At 35.4% G+C, this 20,169-nt stretch overlaps 1 protein-coding gene across 1 annotated transcript in view; it reads left to right on the top strand.

Annotated features, from left to right (window-relative positions):
• The window catches only part of MOXD1 (monooxygenase DBH like 1), an 82,753-nt gene that overhangs the window by 21,426 nt on the left and 41,158 nt on the right, over positions 1–20,169 (top strand). The window contains exons 2-4 of the mRNA XM_030853431.2: positions 3,476–3,622; positions 5,259–5,426; positions 5,548–5,631. Of these exons, the coding sequence (XP_030709291.1) occupies positions 3,476–3,622; positions 5,259–5,426; positions 5,548–5,631 (399 nt within the window). The remainder of the gene's footprint in view (positions 1–3,475; positions 3,623–5,258; positions 5,427–5,547; positions 5,632–20,169) is intronic.

Below are 20,169 nucleotides of genomic sequence, written 5' to 3'. Positions count from 1 at the left end.
CTATTCAAAGTATCTGTTTCACTAAGTTTTGCTGGTTTGTGTCCTTCCGGTATTTTGCCCATTTCTCATCTAATTTATTCAAGCTTTTTACATCAAAGTGTGCATAAAATTGTTAACCTCTTAATGTTTGTAGGATCTGTTGTAATATTTCTTGTTCATTTCAACTACATCTATTTGTTTTCTGCTGGTCCCATTTAGTCTTTGTTTTATATTTCTCTTTTCCTGCCTTATTTTTTTAATTTATTTTTTTTAACATCTTTATTGGGGTATAATTGCTTTACAATGGTGTGTTAGTTTCTGCTTTATAACAAAGTGAATCAGTTATACATGTACATATGTTCCCATATCTCTTCCCTCTTGCGTCTCCCTCCCTCCCACCCTCCCTATCCCACCCCTCCAGGCAGTCACAAAGCACCGAGCTGATATCCCTGTGCTATGCGGCTGCTTCCCACTAGCTATCTACCTTACGTTTGGTAGTGTATATATGTCCATGCCTCTCTCTCGCTTTGTCACAGCTCACCCTTACCCCTCCCCATATCCTCAAGTCCATTCTCTAGTAGGTCTGTGTCTTTATTCCTGTCTTACCCCTAGGTTCTTCATGACATTTTTTTTTCTTAAATTCCATATATATGTGTTAGCATACAGTATTTGTCTTTCTCTTTCTGACTTACTTCACTCTGTATGACAGACTCTAGGTCTATCCACCTCATTACAAATAGCTCAATTTCATTTCTTTTTATGGCTGAGTAATATTCCATTGTATATATGTGCCACATCTTCTTTATTCATTCATCCGATGATGGGCACTTAGGTTGTCTCCATCTCTGGGCTATTGTAAATAGAGCTGCAATGACCATTTTGGTACATGACTCTTTTTGAATTATTCCTGCCTTATTTTAGATTGATTTTTTAATGATTCCATTAAGTAATATTATTTATACTAGAAAGAAGGCAAGATGTGAGCTGTCATGTATCATAACTGAAATTCTCTCATGTATCAATTTTCTGAATATTGAAGACTCAGTGGTTTACATGAGGCAGATGAGCTCAAGGGATTTTCAGTAAGTCCTGAATGAAGTTTCTCCTGCTTTGTCATAGCTAAGTTATCTGAAAAGCCAGAAAAAGGTAGAATAGCTGAAAGGAATTGGTTTTGGTGAGTGGAAATAAAACAAATGGAAAATTGGCAAGCCAGCTGGATATTTTGTGGGACTAAGGTTTTGGAAACATATTTGCAAGACTGGGATAATTATTCTACTCTTTGAACTGATTACATTTTGTACTGTATTCCTTCTGTTTGCAAAAACTGTGACTACTTGAATCACGTAATGAAATGTGAGCTTGGTGTAAAGGCACAGTCAGTTTATCTAAATCCCTCGTTGTCCACAGGCATTGTTATTTCATTTACATACTGAAATCTATGTGATCAAAAGTGGGAAAACCATAGTATCATAGGAATATTTCATTTGAATTGCTTCCACAATTACAGCTGGTTCTCAGGAAAAAATGTTGGACAAACCCTGACTTCAGCAGTAGAAGAAGTAACATTTTATGTGAAAAAAACTTGATAAGATGATTTTGTAGCCAGAAAGATAGAAACTAACCCGTCCTTTTCCAGCAGTGGCCACTATGATGTAGAACAGTAAAGAAGGATAACCTAGGATCTGACTGCCTCGGTTTCAATACTGGCTTTACCACTTACCAGCTGTGTGACCCTGGGCAAGATGCTAACCTCTTTATGCTTCATTTTATCTCATACACTTGATCTGAAGATTAAATGAGTTAATACGTGTAACATGATTAAACTATAGAATGTACACAGTAAGTTGTAGTTGTTACCAGAGTGAAAGAGGTTAGTTAGGCTCTGTGCATTACTGATAATGTGGGGTCTGAACAGTATCTAGATCTGGTACCCTGGGTATCAAATTTACACACACTTGATAGCTAATTTAAAAAGGTGCTAGGAGGGAATTCTCTGGTGGTCCAGCAGTTAGGATTCTGTGCTTCCACTGCAGGGGGCACGGGTATGATCCCTGGTTGGGGAACTAAGATCCCGCATGCCGCACGGCCAAAAAGAAGAAAATAGATGCTAGGAATAGAAATGCCAAATACCATCCATTTGAGTATGACAGTTATAGACAATTTAAGGTTCTTCTCTTGTACACTGTATTTTCTCTGTCAAGCATGCAATCGTTTCTTCAAATGTTAATTTTAGTGTTAGAAAAACTAATTATAATTATGTTTCAACATGTTTATTCTAAATCAAGTCTTTGTGATCATCAAAAATAAAATATCCTTATGTACTGAAAAACCAGTATAATTACGGCAAATTTTGTGTCTTCTGTTAGTGATAAAAATTAACAACGTGATTTTTATAACTCTAAACATAGAAAGCTAATGGTAAAAAGCATGGAGAATATTTTCGGGAAAAACCAAACTCTAATTGCAGAAGAGGGAAGGAGATTGGCATTGAATGAGCTCTAACCATGGTTGGCAGTTTTTTCCCTCATATACTATTTCACTTATTTATCTTTCAAAATCCACAAAATAAGTATGTGTCATCTCAATTTTATTAATGTTAGAACAGAAGTTCAGAGTTTGACTTCAACAATTCGTCAAGACATTTCAGAGTAGAGCTGTGGGTCAGATCCTAGTCATTTGATCTCAAAGCCCACGCCCTCTCCATTGCATCTGTCTGCCTCCCAGAAGTGGTCTTACACCACTGAACAAGCTTAGTATGAAAATTATAGCTGAACCACCAAAACAAAACGTCCCTAGCTTTTCAATAGCTTATAATTCAACTAGTGTCATTTCTTTCCATATTTTCCCATTGCATTTCATTTTAATAAACCACCAAAACAAAACGTCCCTTCAATATCTTATAATTCAACTAGTGTCATTTCTTTCCATATTTTCTCATTGCATTTCATTTTAATAAACATATGCCATTGAAGCTCTTACTAAAACAACCTATAATCTCAGGATGGGTCTCCTTGCTTTTAGGAGTGCAGAAGGGAAGCACCACAAGGTATAACAGTGGAAAAGTGCTGACCCTGGCCCTGGTCCTGGTGTTGCCATGAGCTAGTTATTTCATTTGGAGCAAGCCATTTCACAGTGTTGAAGTTCTTTTCATTTGCAGAATGAGGAAAAAGTACTCAGCAATTGTGAATATTCATTCATTCCATCTCTTTCAATGCTCTGTGATACTATAAATCCATTGCTGCCTTTTCCTGAAGGGCCAGAAGTTCAAAATATGGACCAGTTTCCTAGGGAACTGTCCCTAGTCCCAACTATGGAGTATCCCATACTCCAGCCCCTTGGAAATTCCCAGGACTTAAAAAATGACTATAAATACAGGGTTTTGTAATAAGCAAACTGAGAATTAATTTTTTAAGGTGATATATGTATACTCTTAATCTAAATTATTTTCACCCTGAATTTAGGACATCCTAATTTTTCTTTTTCATATTTTCCACAGGATTATTTCACAAATGCAAATAGAGAATTGAAAAAAGATGTTCAGCAAGATTACCACCTAGAATATGCCATGGAAAATAGTACACACACAATAATTGAATTTACCAGAGAACTGCATACATGTGACATAAATGACAAGAGTATAACGGTAAGGAGTCTATCAGTGAATGCAGGCATGAATAGAGTGTACATTTGCAATTGGGAAACACTTTACAGAATAAAAAGAAACAAATATTTTAAAATAACCGTTAACAACAAAGTCACATAGTCTTTGGAATATTTTTGAATTCTCTTTAGAAGCCACAAAAAAACCTAAGGCTATAAATTTCAGTGAAGGCAATTTTTGTGTGAATCTAAAATTTTGAAGAGCTGTTTAAAGTGTGTGAGATTTTTACCTATAAAAGGTTTTAGCTTCTTTATAAAGTTTTAAAATAGGTAATAGATAAAGGTTGGGAAAATTGTATTACACAAGAGAGAATTATGATACTGAATATTAAGCTGTAATTCATCTGAATTGTAACTGATTCATTTTTGTAAATTTCTAAAGTCAAGATGAATAGTAGACTGTTGAAAATTGCCTGTCAACATATTATACAAGATTTCTTATTGTCAGACATCATGCAAAAATTAACATCTTTGTGCATATGCAAATTAGGTATTTAGAGGATCTAAAATTCATGTGGTACTTTGAAGGTTTCCATGAATTTCTTGAATCAATCTCATTTTGTATAGACCAACAAAATTATCGTTTTTATTTGCTAAGTCAAAGCTTTAAAAATGGGAATGTAAAAATCTGAAGCAAATTTGATTAACATTCAGCATAAAGGGTAAAAGAGGAAGAAAAAAAACACATGCAAAGACATGGGCCACTTTTTTATGTAATATACAGTGCAATTATACTTTAATTGGAGTAACAATTATAGTTGTTTGACTTAAGAAAGAATATAGCTTTTAAAATAAATAGCTTTTGTTTTATTATTTATTTTCAGAGTTCTTATTACAAAGATCTGGCAAAGTCATCTTTATCTGTGGGGGCACTGAACTGTTTATACCCCAGCAAACCCTCCCCACTGCCCCGCTGCCCTTTGGGCAATCTCTCATTTACTAAATGGAAACCGATTTCACTTGACAGTGCTTTCCCTAGTTGGGATACCCCAGTCCCTAGGAAATTCCCAGGATTCATAAAATGACCATAGATAGATTCTAGGATAATAAACAAACCTAAAATCAGAAGTTCCTGCTGTATTTCCACTTTCTGTAAATACATACATGTGAGTGGGCTAGTGTCTGGGAAAAATCTATTGTGAAAATAAAAATCCTGACCTGGGAAGTCATTTTAATTTTCATTTTATTTATTTGTTTTCCCTAAAATGTTCCATTGCATAAAAATAGGTTGTAATTTTCCCAAACCCCTGCTGCTTAACAAGAGTATTTGCTCGGTAACTACTAGTTTGATAGTTTGGAGGTTTAGCGTGACAATGATTTACCGTTGCCGTAAGCATGAAAGCATAACTACTAAATCAGTTGTCCTTCATTCTGTTTTGGAACACATAATCTTGCATGGGGGAGATGATTTCTTCCAAAAAGGAACTCATCTATTTGGATTGTTAATGACTTAATCAGATTTACACAGTTCATGTGAGAGACCATATTGATAACTCCAAATGTCATTATTCTCTTTTTTGAGCTTCTGTATCCTGCTTTGAATAGAGTTCTTTAAACTCAATTCAATGGTAAGGAAAGTGCTCTCATGAGACATAATCATGCCCCTGTCTGATCACCAGGAGAGCACGGTGAGGGTGATCTGGGCCTACCACCACGAAGATGTGGGAGAAGCGGGTCCTAAGTACCACGAATCCAGTCGTGGTACCAAGAGTCTGCGGTTATTGAATCCTGAGAAAACCAATGTGTTGTCTACAGCCGTACCATACTTTGACCTGGTAAATCAGGACGTAAGTATTTTTTCAGGTTTTTATGGTTCTAGGGGTGGGTTTATTGAAAATGTTTTATTGTTTTTAATAGAATGTCAAGAGAATGTGACTTTTGTCCCCCTCTCCTTTTTTTTGAAGACAGGTCCCCATCCCAAACAAAGGTACAACATATTGGTGCCAAATGTTTAAGATTCCTACGCTCCAGGAAAAGCATCATGTAGTAAAGGTATGTGACTTACTCACAGGCTAAACTTAGTTCGTATGAACAGAGGAGAAATTGTTGTTCTTAAAACGAAAATAATATCAAATTTATAGAAGTGATTTTCAGTTATTTAAAAGTTACCTAGAGAACAAGGAACTGGCTTATCTGACCCACACACTGTCCTAAAAGTCACTGAATTTAGTGAGAAACTCGGATTGTAGCTAGTATTTTGTGTTTTGTCTCCTAATTTTATATGTTTAAAGGTTAAAGTTTTGGGATGCATTTGTACACCTCTGGTTATTTCGTAGGCAACAATTCAACATTTGGAATGATTGGAATTGCAATTTAAAATCATATATTTATGTATCAATAAATTCTATCTGGGATGTTCACATTCCCCAATATTGTTTGAGAGTATCTGCTTCATTGAAAATACTGGATATTGTCATAAAAATAACTGTTACAGTATGTTTTTGAAAACAGGAAAACAAGAAAATTGTAGTGAATTTCTACAGAGTTGTAAAACACAGAATGGGGAATAAATAAAGCCTAATTTGCCGGTGGCATCTAATTCCCTCCCACCTCCTCTAGGGATAGGTCTCCCAAAACTTTTGCGTCTAGTTAGTGACTGAACAAGTATTTTTAAAAATTTACAAGTCCTTGGCTCTGTGCTAGGAATTGTTTGGGCAGTTCCACGGAGGCTGAATACATGTTTCATGCTTTCAAAGAACCTACAGTGAGATTGTAGGAGACGTGACCAAGACACAAGAAAGAATAAGATAGAATTAAATAGTGCACACAAAATACTGCAGACATTCAGAAGGCCAGACATTGCCGACTTTTTGTCCTCCCCCAGACTATGTAATGAAGTAGTGTGGACGTGAGAAAGGGAGAAACTTCTAGATTCTGAAATCTAGAGGGAAATATGAGGGTTCAAATAGCAAGTTGGCTCTTTAACTGTGTGGTCTCAGATAAGTCACTCTGGGGTAGCGCTGCAGGCCCCATTTCCTCATCTGTAAAAGAGGGTTATTCGTCCCACTTTTCCTACCAACCTCAAACCATTCTGGCAAAGATGGAAACACTGAGCACATTCTATAAAGTGATTTAAATTTGTTAATTTCTAATGTATTTCTCCAGTGGCACAGATCTGCCTTTTGTTTACAGAATGATTCATAACTACTTAGAGAAGCAAGAGGGGTAGGTTGAGGAAATGTTTATTGAATTAATAAGTAGTCCTAAATATTTGTAGGTTATTTTTACAATCAGAAGACTTACCAACAGTGTGACCTCTATGCAATGTTAGTTTCTATTTCTTGCGTGTGAAAGGGGAATGCAAATTCTATTCTTACATACTTAGTATAGTGCCTGAGTCCTTCCCTTAAACTAATGAAAAGTCTTTCTCAGAAAAGAGAATGGTATATTTATACATGCTGTGTGTCATACATTACTATGTGTCATTTGCAGTAAATTTAACTGGAACCTGGCTTAAGGGTCAAATGTAAAACTATAGGTTAAGCAAATGTTTCACAAACCAGGTCCTTGATTCATTTTTCAGCAAATGTTAATTGACAGGATGTAAAGTCCTCAACCACTTACATGAATGCATTTTTATTCTTGTTTTTATTAATGCTAATAATTAAGTTGAATGAAATAAAAACAGTTGTCTACACTTAAGGGATGGCAGTATATGTTCTGACCCTCTATGTAGGGTATTTGCTTAGTACCTCATCCAAGAAGTCTTAGCTAGCTTTCCCGTCACAAGCATATCATAGTAAAACTCAGATATGTGTGCATCTATTATCTAAGGGTGTGCTTTGAATTAAGTACTTTCGGGTTCACATTGCTGTCTTCATAGGTATCAAGAGGGATCTCAGTGACTGGAAAGGCTTTGGAGCAGTTTTTTTTGTTTTGTTTTGCTTTGGGTTTTTTTGCAGTGGTTGGAGATCTGTAAGATGACAAAAATTCTTTACCCTGAACAAGAGGGGATTTGAGGGAGGGGCGGCAGGTTGGAGAGCAAGGCTTATACAGACTTTCGTTGTTTCCGGGCAGAGGGTTGGTAGCTAAAATTTTAAACTCTTATTACTCATGAATACCGCTTATAGACCAGATTCCTGAGCTTGTTGGTAATCCCTAAAATATTTTAAGTCATTAAGTATTATGAAACATTTAAGTCGCAAATGAACTCAAATAGGATAATATACAAAAAACAACAAACACAAAAACAAGAGAGAGCTCTATTGGGAAAATAAATTGAAAATATTTAGGTTGTATAAATTTTGAGATAGTCTTTCAAAAACGGTTTTAATTTGCAGTTTACAACAAAATTTTAATAAATATTTAAAGTAGAATTCATAGATTTCTAATTTACCTTAAGAAGTTATCTAATTTCCATTCTCTTTTCCTTAGCAGAGATGATTTCTAAGAATTTAGGAAAAGTGTATCTTCTTTTCATAGAACCAAAGACTCCTGTATTTCAAAAATCCATTGGCTAAGTGCTTCTCCTTATTCCTTATTTTATATCCCACACATTGGCTGCATGAAAAAGCCTCAGTCCTTCTCTGATACAAACAAAAAGTGCTTTCTCAGAAAAAAGAACATTGCTTTTATATCGTAGTATGTTGTGTGTCATTTGCAATGAGTTTTAAGAACATATTGATTACACTAGTATTATGAGAAATCAGTTGTATTCTCTGGACTCTATTTCAAAGCAAATGTTTATAATTGAAGTTTAAACATTGATAGTATTGCCTAGTATACATTTAGTAGTTGTAATAACTATAAAACTAAGCAGATAAATAAAATATATCGGTGATTTGATCAGTGAATACATTTAATAGAAATGACTAAAATTCAAAATACTAATTACAGCTTAAATTTTAATCATATAATGATAAAAATGATTTACTACTAAAGTACAAAATAATAAGGTAAATAATTTCTAAAATTATAACAAAGATAAATAATTTTATCCATAGGAAAGGTGGGATTATGATATAAATTATTGGTCGTTCCAATTTACTTGTGACTCCAGTTTATTGATTTGTATTTTTTTTTTTTTTTTTTTTTTTGCGGTACACGGGCCTCTCACTGTTGCGGCCTCTCCCGTTGCGGAGCACAGGCTCCGGACGCGCAGGCCCAGCGGCCATGGCCCACGGGCCCAGCCGCTCCGCGGCATGTGGGATCCTCCCGGACCGGGCCACGAACCCGCGTCCTCCGCATCGGCAGGCAGACTCTCAACCACTGCGCCACCAGGGAAGCCCTATTGATTTGTATTTTGATGCTTGCAAAAAATGTCTAAAATTATGACCTGAAAATGTTGATGTTGTCAGATGACAGATATGGAGATTGTGAAAAAGAAAATTCTTGGTAAATTATATTAAAACCACACTTCTCACATGAGATCATCTCTGTGAGTCCCTCTTGAGACCTACCCTCCAGCCCATCTCCTCATATTTAAACATGACCCTATTTGAGCTTTGCCAAATATGTGATATTACCCCAAATTTAAAATTTTTAGCGAAAGTGATTCTTTCCACTCCCTTTAGTCAATATACTATCATTATCCCAACTTACAGTAACGCTTGGATATACTCTGCTAGAAGCTGGGGCTGTCAGTTGGTTTAACACACTTTTTATTTTTCTTGAGGCGCTTTCAGCGTCAGGGGATTTTCCCCACAGATGAACTAAACTTCTAATTCATCTGTTTAAATCGGATGTGTCTTAATCAGTTTAATAAATAGTTGTTGATGGCTTATTATGTTAAAGAGGAGGAAAAAGAAAAACAACCAGGTTGAATCACCATCCTTAGTCATCTCCGCTTAAAAGAGATGACTCCCTAATAGGGAGGCAGTAGGGCGGGTTCCAGGCTTTGTTGGGCCAGGGTTGAATTCCTTCTTTCTACTAGTCACTGAACGGCGAGAAAGTTATTAATCACGTACAACTCAGTTTTACATGGGAATGATACTTTCCTGATGGGATTGTTTAGACTAAAGATTAAATAGCAGGTTTAAAAAAAATTTTATTAGCTCTTAGTACAGTATCTAACACAGAAGAGTCTTAATAAATTCAACTACTCTTATCAGTCCATTTATTTTCAGTTTTGCTCTCTGAATGACTTTTCACTGAAAACTACTATTTTGTGTGAAGGCCCAGAAAAGGACAAACATCATGCTAGAAGGTTGACTATTGCTGAGTTTTAAGAGAGGATTACTTTGACTAGTTGTGTGATCATGGGCAAAGAATTTACTGTCCTGTACTTCGGTTTCCTCATCTGGAAAAATGGGTATAATAGTTCTCACCTAATAAGGTTGTTATGACCATTAAATGAATCAAAAGCATTTAATATCTGTAATTTAGAACAGGACCTGGCACATAGTGTTTGTTAAATAAAGTAACTAAATAAAATTCTGTTGATCACTAGTGATACACAGTTGCTAATCTGTTAAACATCTTGTTAGGCTTCTGGGTTTCTGAGGGATTCCAAAACAGCCAACCCTTTCTACACAGTCAGAGTTCCAAATAAAACAGAGATTGTTGCTCATTTCATTTAGGAAGGCCACCTTGAGAACTCTCTGCTCAGGAGAAACGTGAAGTTGAGTGGAAAAAACACTCATCATTCTCCTCTTCAGCAATCTACACAAGAAGTGAAATGCTGTGCTTTATACTTGTGGACAGAACATCTTTCTTGCCATGAAATTAGATGCCGCTGTTCTTTTCCATTGCTGGCATTCATAAATCTGAGTGATTTAATTTGGGGAATGTTTCCTAGGATAAGAAAATCTAAGCACAATTGACACCGAATAACCATGAAATGTCCTTGAAGCCAGAGTACTGTATAGCCATGAAATAGTCACTCAAACATTGATTTTCCTATGCTAGACACACGGCATGAAACTTTGACTTTATATACTAAATTAAATGAACACTGCCATCCAGTTTCCCTATTATCTTCATTCCTTCTTCTTTTTGAAACAGAAAGATGCCATCAACTGGAGAAATTTAGCATTAGCACATTCTGAAACGTCAAGTGTGATAGTGGGTTTCTATTTCTGAAAATGTGTAAGACTTCAGGATTAAATTTAGTAAAACTTGGAAATTCTCAGTGTCAAACTACATGATTTGACAACTATTAGAATGATCTCTTCTCAGTCAGTGTATCTTCCTTTTTTCCCTGAAATGATATTTCAAAATATATTTTCGTTCATGTGATCTTTTGCCCCCTGATGGAAATAGCATTTTGGTTTGTCATCACGATGCATTTTCACAGACTCCATGCTTTAGTTCTCATTCTTTCATTGTGTGTTTCACTTTACTCTGTGGCAGACTAGTAGGTGTTTGTTATTGACTGTTGACTGAACAGTTGTTTGTATTTTCACCCATTTTCAGTCCAACTCTATAGTACTTTTTTGGGTTTCCTGATGTTTCCCTTTTATCTTTTCCTAATTCAACCATATTTCCTAAAGGCAAACTTTAGCTCTTCAGATAGATCTGTTTAGTATGTTGAAAGAAATTAGCTTTCAAAGTATGCTTCACGTACAAATACTTTCCATTCCTTTTAAATACTTTGCAACACTATATGTGGTTATTAAATTCTTAATACCAATGCATGACCACTGGCACCTGTGGATTTCATCACTGATTGACAAAACAGATGATTTTTGACCTTCTAGAAAAAAATCATGCTGTAAAAATATAAGAATCTTCTTCTTTGGGAATTTGTCATCCAAAATTTGTAAATACCAAAATAATTTTACCCTTATGTCCAAGTATATCTAAGAATATCTGAAATGTTGTACAGCTTTTATCTACCAGAGAAGAGACAAAATTACTTGGGCATTTACTGTGGCTAAAACTATAACTTTGAACAGAAGAGAAGTTGGTAAGAGCACCGCCCCTAGCAATAATGAGTTGACTCAAATTAGCACATTTAAAAAATTGCTGACTTAGATTGTTCAGTGCTGCCAAGTTCTTTCTAGATCCTCGTGGGTTATACTGACTTCACGGAAACATTGGAGATTGCCGAGCTACATGGGTGTTCTTAATAGCCACTTGAAAGTGGAGGTAATTGAATTCACTTTGAAAGCATGTCTTTTCATGGAAGTGATTTATTGCTAACTCTGTCTCTAATTAGCTTTCTGACCCTAGAGAAAGTGCTTAACCTCACCATGATCCTCAAATTCCTTGTCTGTAAGATAAATGGATTGGAGCAGATGATTTCAATTGGCTCTTTTTTACTTCTAAATATCTACGACCTGCTGAAAACTAAAAGTGAAATCTGTGCTGGGGTTTGGATGCCCTGTGGTGTGACTTCCTGATACACTTCATTCTCACTATCCCTGGGCATGCCAGGGTGACAGTGCTTAGGACCCCACTGCCTCCCTTAAAGTTAAAAGCCCTCCTTCTTGAAGTTAAAAGTCTCCTTCTTTAGTCCCTCGGTCATAGGCTCTCTTAGCATACATTCTGAGGCTTAGGTTTCCATCTGTAAATGGGGATAATAATAGTACTCGTCTCAAATGGTAACTGTCGTTATCAAATGAGATAATATCTGTAGAGTTCTTATATGTTTGGCATATATTAGATAGCTCAATAAGTACTAGCTATATTCCCAATTTACATTGGTTTTCAGGTACCTCTAAATCTTGGATATAATCCAAATAAAATAACTCTAAATAAACAGACAAACAACTAAATAACTCTAAATCTTGGGAATAATGTCCTTTTAAAATAAGGATAGAATCAAAAGTGCCAGGGTGAGGAAGGCTTATAGGTTGGCACAGTGCACAGGATGGACTCTAGAGACAGGTAGGGGTTGTGTTCTAACTCTGCTTTTCATTAGCTCAATGACCCTGGGCAAACTAAACTCTCAGTGTGCATCTTCCCTTGTGAGGTAGGAAAAACAATTTCCAGTGAAGATGAAATGGTTACAAGTGAAGACACCTGTTGCATAATCGGCTCATAATTGCTTGTTTTCTTCTCTTGATGGGGATTATAGAGATGGATGACTATAAATTCATCTAGTATTTTCTCATACTTAAAGTCAGGACCGCACTGAAACCACGGTAGGCAGTAAGTCTCTATTTTATTTTGACGAAAAGATTCCCTGGGAATTAGATTTCATAGCTTGTTTCCATTATTCTAAACCGAAGGAAATTTAAGCTAATTTCCTCCTGTTCTGGCTAAGTAAGGATAAAAACCAGCTGGTGACTAACCTCTGGGAAATATTCTTTCACATTCTTAGGTCACCCATTAGCCTTCCACTCTATGGCCTTAAGTAATCTTCAGCCGACATTAAAAGATAGTTGTTATTCTTTGTTGCTCTTCTACCACCCAACTCTGCCCCCAATCTAGTACATCTATTTTTTTTTAAGTAGTTCAAAAGGTTGGATGACAAAATTGAAAAGCATTAGCCCATCTGTTGATAATTATTGGCTATAAAAATTGGTAAATAATTAACAGCACTTCTATTGAAAGAGTACTAAGATGTTTAGGTTGGATTCTAGATGTTGATGGCACTATAGGATTGAGAAGTGTGGTAATACTAAGATACGAATGACTTTTACTTACATAAAGCTAAGTATGTAAGCAAAATACTTACCTATGTTTTTGCTACTTTAAATACATTATCTTGTTGAATTTTTCACAGCCTCCCTTGAGGTAAGTTGAATTACCACCACTTTCCAGATGAACGCAGTGAGGCATGACAGGCATAAGTAACTTGCTTAACATTGCACAAATTCTGTGAAGCAGAGCGAAGATCTGAACACAGATCTTCATAGCAAAACTAGTGGGTCTTTCTCTCTACAATACTACTAGCCCAGGACTTAGGATTTTTCTAGGTGATATATATCAAGGAAACATAATGTGAATAAGTTACTCAGTACCCAGGCTACTTTTATGTCCTATAGCATCAGTGCATAGACAGAGGGCTACATGAGCAGATCCCACTGGAACCTTCCAGAAATATCAGTATAAAGATCCTGGGAACTGACTTAGACCTGGTTGGATGGCATTTGAGTACACAGAGGCCTACTGTTTTCACTCTTGGGGATTGGAAATGCTCACGAACAAGAGATGACACCTATAAAGTTTCATTTGTGATTTAGGAAGTCATTTAGATACAATTCGATTTAGGCTGATTAGGTGAAAGATTAGGCATATGGATACCAAAGGGCACGGAACGTTAGATCTCAGAGATGATGTTAGGGAGACAGGAACTTCAGTGGAAAGAAGGTAGCTTGCTAATCTGATTGGGCATGTCTTGTAGCATAAGGATCATTGGAAACAAGCCCGTAGCCTTCTCTATAAGCTGAGTTACAGTCCTCTTTGGAGTTAAGTGAAAATAATGGCAACGACCTATTTTATTGCCCTTCACTGGCAATGTGAGAAAAAATACTAACATCTCCATTTGGAAGTTAAATGTATGGCAAAGTGCCTAGAGAAAAGTACCCTAAAAACGAGAAGAGCCATGTTGTTGGAGAGAGGTCTTGAAGTGTTGATATCTCCGAGTGGCCTAAGAACCAGACTGAGTGTGGGTTCTAATCCTGCAGTAACCATTGGTCAGGTGATCACTCATGTGGCTGCACCACAGTGCTTCTCAAGAGATTGAATTCATGTTAAAAACACAGTCCAAAGACTACAAATCTGTATAACCAAGAGGTTGTTCTAAGTGATCTTTAACCCTTAAAATTCTATGCCTTTAGTGAAATATTGAAATTGATAAAACTGGAAGTGTATAAAATAAATCGACACATTCATACAATTTATAAAATAAACTGTAATAAAAAGTTATACTAAAAATTATAAAAGGAATGAAGATAATTTGTGTGTGTGTGTGTGTGTGTTCTCATGGGATATAACATGCCAATTTTATTTTGATGTCTATTTTCAATGTAAAAAATTCTATACTTTTCAAAACAGGATGACATCCATTATTTCCTTTTTAATGCAACACTGAAATTTTTTATAGTTGTTATGAATGGAGCTTTTAGTAATTAGTAGAGAAAAGTATATATGTGGTAGAAACTTAGTTTAAATAAATCAGTTATTTACTATTCAAGTTTATAAGGCTGCACAGTTGTGTTCTTTAAAATATCAGGCCTCTCAGTGCATTTAAAATGAATGTATTTCTACATCAGAAATTCAGATTATACCTAAGAGTTTAAAAATATATCTGTTTTATGAAGAAGAATATTACATTCACATATCAAAAAAGTTATGGCTGAGTGTTGCTTCATTGAATAATTATATTTTTCTTGACTCCTAACCTAGAGTACACATTAGAACCATGTGGATAGAATCTTTAGGATGAAGTCCAGGCCCTTACGTTAGTGGTAGTTGTTGCTGTCATTTGGAAAAGTTCCTTAAGTGATCTTGATATGAACTCTGTGGTTGAGAATCACTGTTTTATATGTATTAAAATTTCCCAGGAGACCATACTTAAATTATATTTTATAGCACCTAGTAAAACGCTATTCATATTACATAGCATCGGTGCATATCTTCATAGTAATACACTGTTTTATTCAACAAATGTTGTAAAAATTGAACACGCATCAAACATCTACCATTGAAACGCACTGTTAGTTGTCTGCACATGAAGATTTAAGCAATTTATGGTTTGGAGATAGTTTATTCCTGATGCATTGCACATTTTTTGTGCAAGTGGAGAGGCGAAAACACCAGCTGTTTCCTGGAGCCACAGCTGACATTCATTATAAAATTTCAACATGAACTAATTCAGATATATGGGATACTTTCTCCTAGGAAGGAAAAAAGACTTATGTTCTAGGGAAATGTACACCTTGAAGTTAACTCTATACATTAATGCTTATAATGTAACGGATCCATTTTGGAAACTGTGTACAGAAGACCACCTTCCTGACTTTTGAATGCATTCCATTACCAACAAAGAGACATCTTTTCATCACTGAAATCCCACTGAATTGCTCTATGTGGAATCTTAAATATTGACTGATGGTCAGACCATGTAAATAACTGTTATTGAGTACATAAGTGCTAGAGCCTTTCAGCCTTTTAGCTTAGCGTGAGAAGTCCTGAGAATGTAGGAGAGCCACTTTGTGATATGTTTCAGAAATCAGACGTGTACTTAATACACAATATGCTTAATCAGCTAGAAATATACCTTCATACTATCCTCTAAATCGCAAAGAAGAATCAATGAGTGTCTAGTGAGTGTCCACTTCAGAAAATTCTCTGTCTCTTGTCAGATACAAGGCAATATAAGACATAACCTTTCGCCCCAATGACGTTCCAGTCTAGATGAGGAGAAGAGATGCACACATGCATAACAGAGAAACCCCAGAGCCGGCAAGCGAACATGGTGTCAAACTACAAAGTACAGGCAGCTGAGGCAAAAAGAAGGGAGAGAGCAGTAAAGTTTTGGGCACAGTCCCATGCTGTATGGAAAGAATCATTTGGGGGAAAGTACAACCAGATGGATCTTAGGTAAGGATCCAGGTGTGGTGAGGATGACCAGGAGGCAACCTCCCTGTCTATGTGCTTCAGCGCCAACATAAAACGAGATGAAAGACAACATTTACTGAGAACACTGTACATTCTGTGAGGCATCCATCCTCATAAAAAAACTCTAGGAAAGTAGGTAGTAGTATTATCCTCATTTTAGGAAACTGAAGCCTAGAGAAGTTACATAACTTACTCATTGCTGATAATTCTCCTGTTCGTATACTTTTCCCTGAGGAAGAAATGTCTCAAAGAATCCTTGATGCTCCGGCCAACATCTGCCTGTGCTAGAGCTAACCAGCAGGGCTGGCTGAACTTTAAATTCATAGTCATGTCAGATTAGAATGCAGAATCCCTGCAGTTACTTGTTGTCAGGGTAACTGCATTTTTTGATCAGAGAATGCCTTGGGCATACTACACCAAAGCCCCTAGTGTCCAATATTGAAAGGGACTGTAGACTGTGGCCTTCACTACCTAAATGGGGTCACTGATTTTATCTTGAATGGTACCATTGTGTAGCTTTATCCCCAGTCATGAACTTATAGTTTTACTTAATGTTAGACCTCTGGCAAGTTGCATCATACACTCTAAAATAGAAACCAAGGCTACCTCTTAATTGCACACATATGCATATAACCATTTAGTTCTTTAAAGAAAAGCTGCAGACAGTTCCTCAGAAGAGAGTGATGGCCTTTCGGTTCTTATGGAAGTGAGAGGTCTTCCCTAGAGCTCCAGTCACTGTAGGGTGACTTGACTATTGAGTTTGTTGGACATCCACTCGCATTGTCAACACCAGTCGAGTTTTCTCAGTAGTTTACAAGTATGTAATGTGTGTGGGCTTCTTTATACAAGAGGTTTGTATCACTTAGCTGTTCATTTTGTTGAATCATGGACCTAGAAGATCTCGAGATAGTTTATTTATTTACTGCCTGAGCTTTGAAGAAATATTTCTTTAAAACCACCCTCCAAAGATGAATGTTTCTCATAATTATTAAAATATTCCATAGACTTTCCAAATTTATCTTTATTAATGAAATTGGATATTTTCTCCATAATAGCCGATTTTAACTTCATGACTTCAAGGCAAATTAGTCCTTTTGAATGGAAACTGAACACAGTTTCATCACAGCAGTAAATACCATGGTCTGTTATTGAATATGCCCCTCTTACCTTTTATGATCTTGGTATCAGTATATACCCATCTGCAAAATGGAAGTAATAATTCCTGTCTTCTCAAGATTACTCTGAAAGTGCTTTAAGAATATTGAGTTTTCAAAAACAAATATTTGTTGATTGTTCTTTAGGTACCAGGCACTGTGCTTTACTTACTCCTCATGTCATTTTGCAGATGAGGAAACTGAGGCTCAGAAAAATTAGATGACTTTCCGAATGTCACAGAGGATTTAATATTATAAAACATATCCCTGTAGTCTAGCAGTGGGAGCTTACCCAATTTATTGAACTTATATGAACCTAAGTATCGAGGACCTTGTTTTCATGGTCACTTAGAGCTGGTTTCAAATCCTGGCTCTCCCATTTGCCACTTGTGTGACCTTGGGTAACTTAAACATCTCTGGATGTCACTTTCCTCATTGGCAAAATGGAGACACTACCTATTCACAGATTAATTATTTGAAAATGCTTGTAGAGCATCTGCTCTAAAGGCAAATGATATACTTATATTTTACTCTGACACTCTAAACCTTCTGTTTGCTTTTGTCATCATTTATTTCATGGTTGCAGAAAATGAAGTCTCATGAAAAACAAAACTGCCTTCCTCATCCAATTAATTAATTGAAACTGTGATTCAAATTTAGGTCATAAATCCCAAATTGCTGTTATTTATCTGTGTCTTCAGTATATGAAATACAAAACAATTTTAAGGTAAAAAATATACCCAAGAGTTATATCCCTTTCTACTCGGTCATCTTTTAATAATCTCTAATGAAAGAATTTTTAGAGCTTTTGGAAAAGCTCTAAATTACTTAAATGTAACTATCCAGTAATTTAGAGCAGTTGTGAAACTCACTTCGATTTCATTGACTTTTATGAGACATTAAAAAGAGGGAAACATTGAAATATATTTATATCCAACTGGATTTCACATGGTATATTAGCTCTTTATAATTTGCCGTTCAGTCTTTCTACTATCTTTGCTTTTTGTTTCTATATTCACTTTTAGATAAAGCTTGGTTCCTCTAAGAACTAGCCTGCCAAACGTACCTTATTTGTTATGTAAGGCAAGCTCTCATTGCAAGAAGTTGTAGGATTCACAACTGAATTAGATTTACAAGGTTAGAGAACTAAGTTCTTTTTTTAAATGATAAACAGGAAATGTCAGTACTCTGAGTAATATTTTCCACTCATATAGCAAATAATTCCAATGGAGTTTTGGGTTGGTCACTTTATTTCAAAGTGTATTTGTTCCAAGTGCTAAAAGATATTTTAAAGACTACTTTGTTTCTTCTTCAGCTTGAATTAATAATCATATGAAATTTGTATATGATATGATGTCCTCCTGGACTGACCTTTAACAATCTTGAAAAGAGATCACAACTGTTGAAATTTTATCCCTCATTAGTTGAAAGATTAAGGAGTTTGTTCTGTGCACTGTTTCTCAAGAGAATGCTTTAGTTTTTTCTTCTTTTTTGGGGTCTATTTTGTATAATGTTTTTGTCTACCTGTGCTGATTGGATATAAAATTTGAAAACTGCATTTAGTGAAGTGACTAGATGTTCTTATTTTTAATTTAAATGCTGGGAGTTTTTTAAAAAAGTATTTTCTAACGTGTGTACATATTTCATTTTCAATGTAATGAAAACTTGTTACAACAAGAAAAAAGTGAACTGTATAAAAGAAACAATAGCGGTGTCCCCCTTCTTCCAAATTCCACTTCTCTGGGGTAACCAGTGTTAACAGACTTATTTGTTAATTTCTATAACTTTATGCTCAAGGAAAAAATTACAGAATTATATAGGATTTTATTGAGTTAATATCCCTTCTTTTTTGAAACAAAAGTAGGATAACTATATATATATATATATTACTTTGAAATTTGCTTTTTCAAATTACCACCCTTAATCACTGCAGGTCAAACTATAATAATACATACACTTTAATATTTATATAATTAAGTTCCCTATTACGTATAAACCACAATTCTTGCAGCGATCCACAATTGATGTGCATTCAAGGTGATTTAAATTTTTTCTGCTGCTATGAACAGTGCTTCAGTAAATATTCTTGTAAGCATATGCTTATGTATTAGTGATTTCATTTCTGTAGGATAGATTCATAAATGAATGAGTTTGTATATTAAATAGTTTATAGATAGATTAAATAGTTATAGATTTTAACTACTTTATAGATTAGTTTATAGATTAAATAAATGAGTTTATAGATGCATAAACTTTAACCTTGAGTAAAGGTTATCTGCATTACAAATTTTAATTTATTCATTAGATTACTTTCTAAAGTTTACACACTAGCAATGTGCCGATATTTCCTCATTCCCTCTCAAGTACTGAATATTTCAGTCTTTTAAGTTCTTACTAATGGATGAAAACTAGTATTTATGAGTGCTTTAACTTGCTTTTTTTCAGTGAGAGACTGATGCTCTTTTTATTTATATTACCTCTTTGGTGAATTTGCTGTTCAATTCCTTACCGATTCCTTTTTAAAAAATCCTTTTACTGAATTAGATATATAAAAGTGTACAAACACTAGTATATGACTCACTGGACTTTCAGAAGGTGAACTGACTCATGGAATCAGAGTCAAGATCAAGAAATCAGAACATGACCACTCCCCTGGAAGTGGCCTTGAGATCCCTTCCAGGTACTGTTTCTCTCCAGATATAACCACTATTCTGACTTCAGTCATTGTTTATTAACTTTGCCTGTTTTGAACTTCATGCAGAGAGAATCAGATATTCAGACTCTTTTGTGTCTGCCTTCTTTTCCTCAACATGCTGTGTGAGTAGCCACACTTTTGCGTGTAGAAAATCATGTGTTCATTTTCATCTTTGTGTGATATAGCGTTTGTCTGTACATTCCAGATTTTGTATTTGTTTGTCTCAGTTAG

This window comes from Globicephala melas, chromosome 14, assembly GCF_963455315.2.
Source record: "Globicephala melas chromosome 14, mGloMel1.2, whole genome shotgun sequence".
NCBI classification, from domain to species: domain Eukaryota; kingdom Metazoa; phylum Chordata; class Mammalia; order Artiodactyla; family Delphinidae; genus Globicephala; species Globicephala melas.
This window is presented reverse-complemented; position numbering and strand designations above follow the sequence as displayed.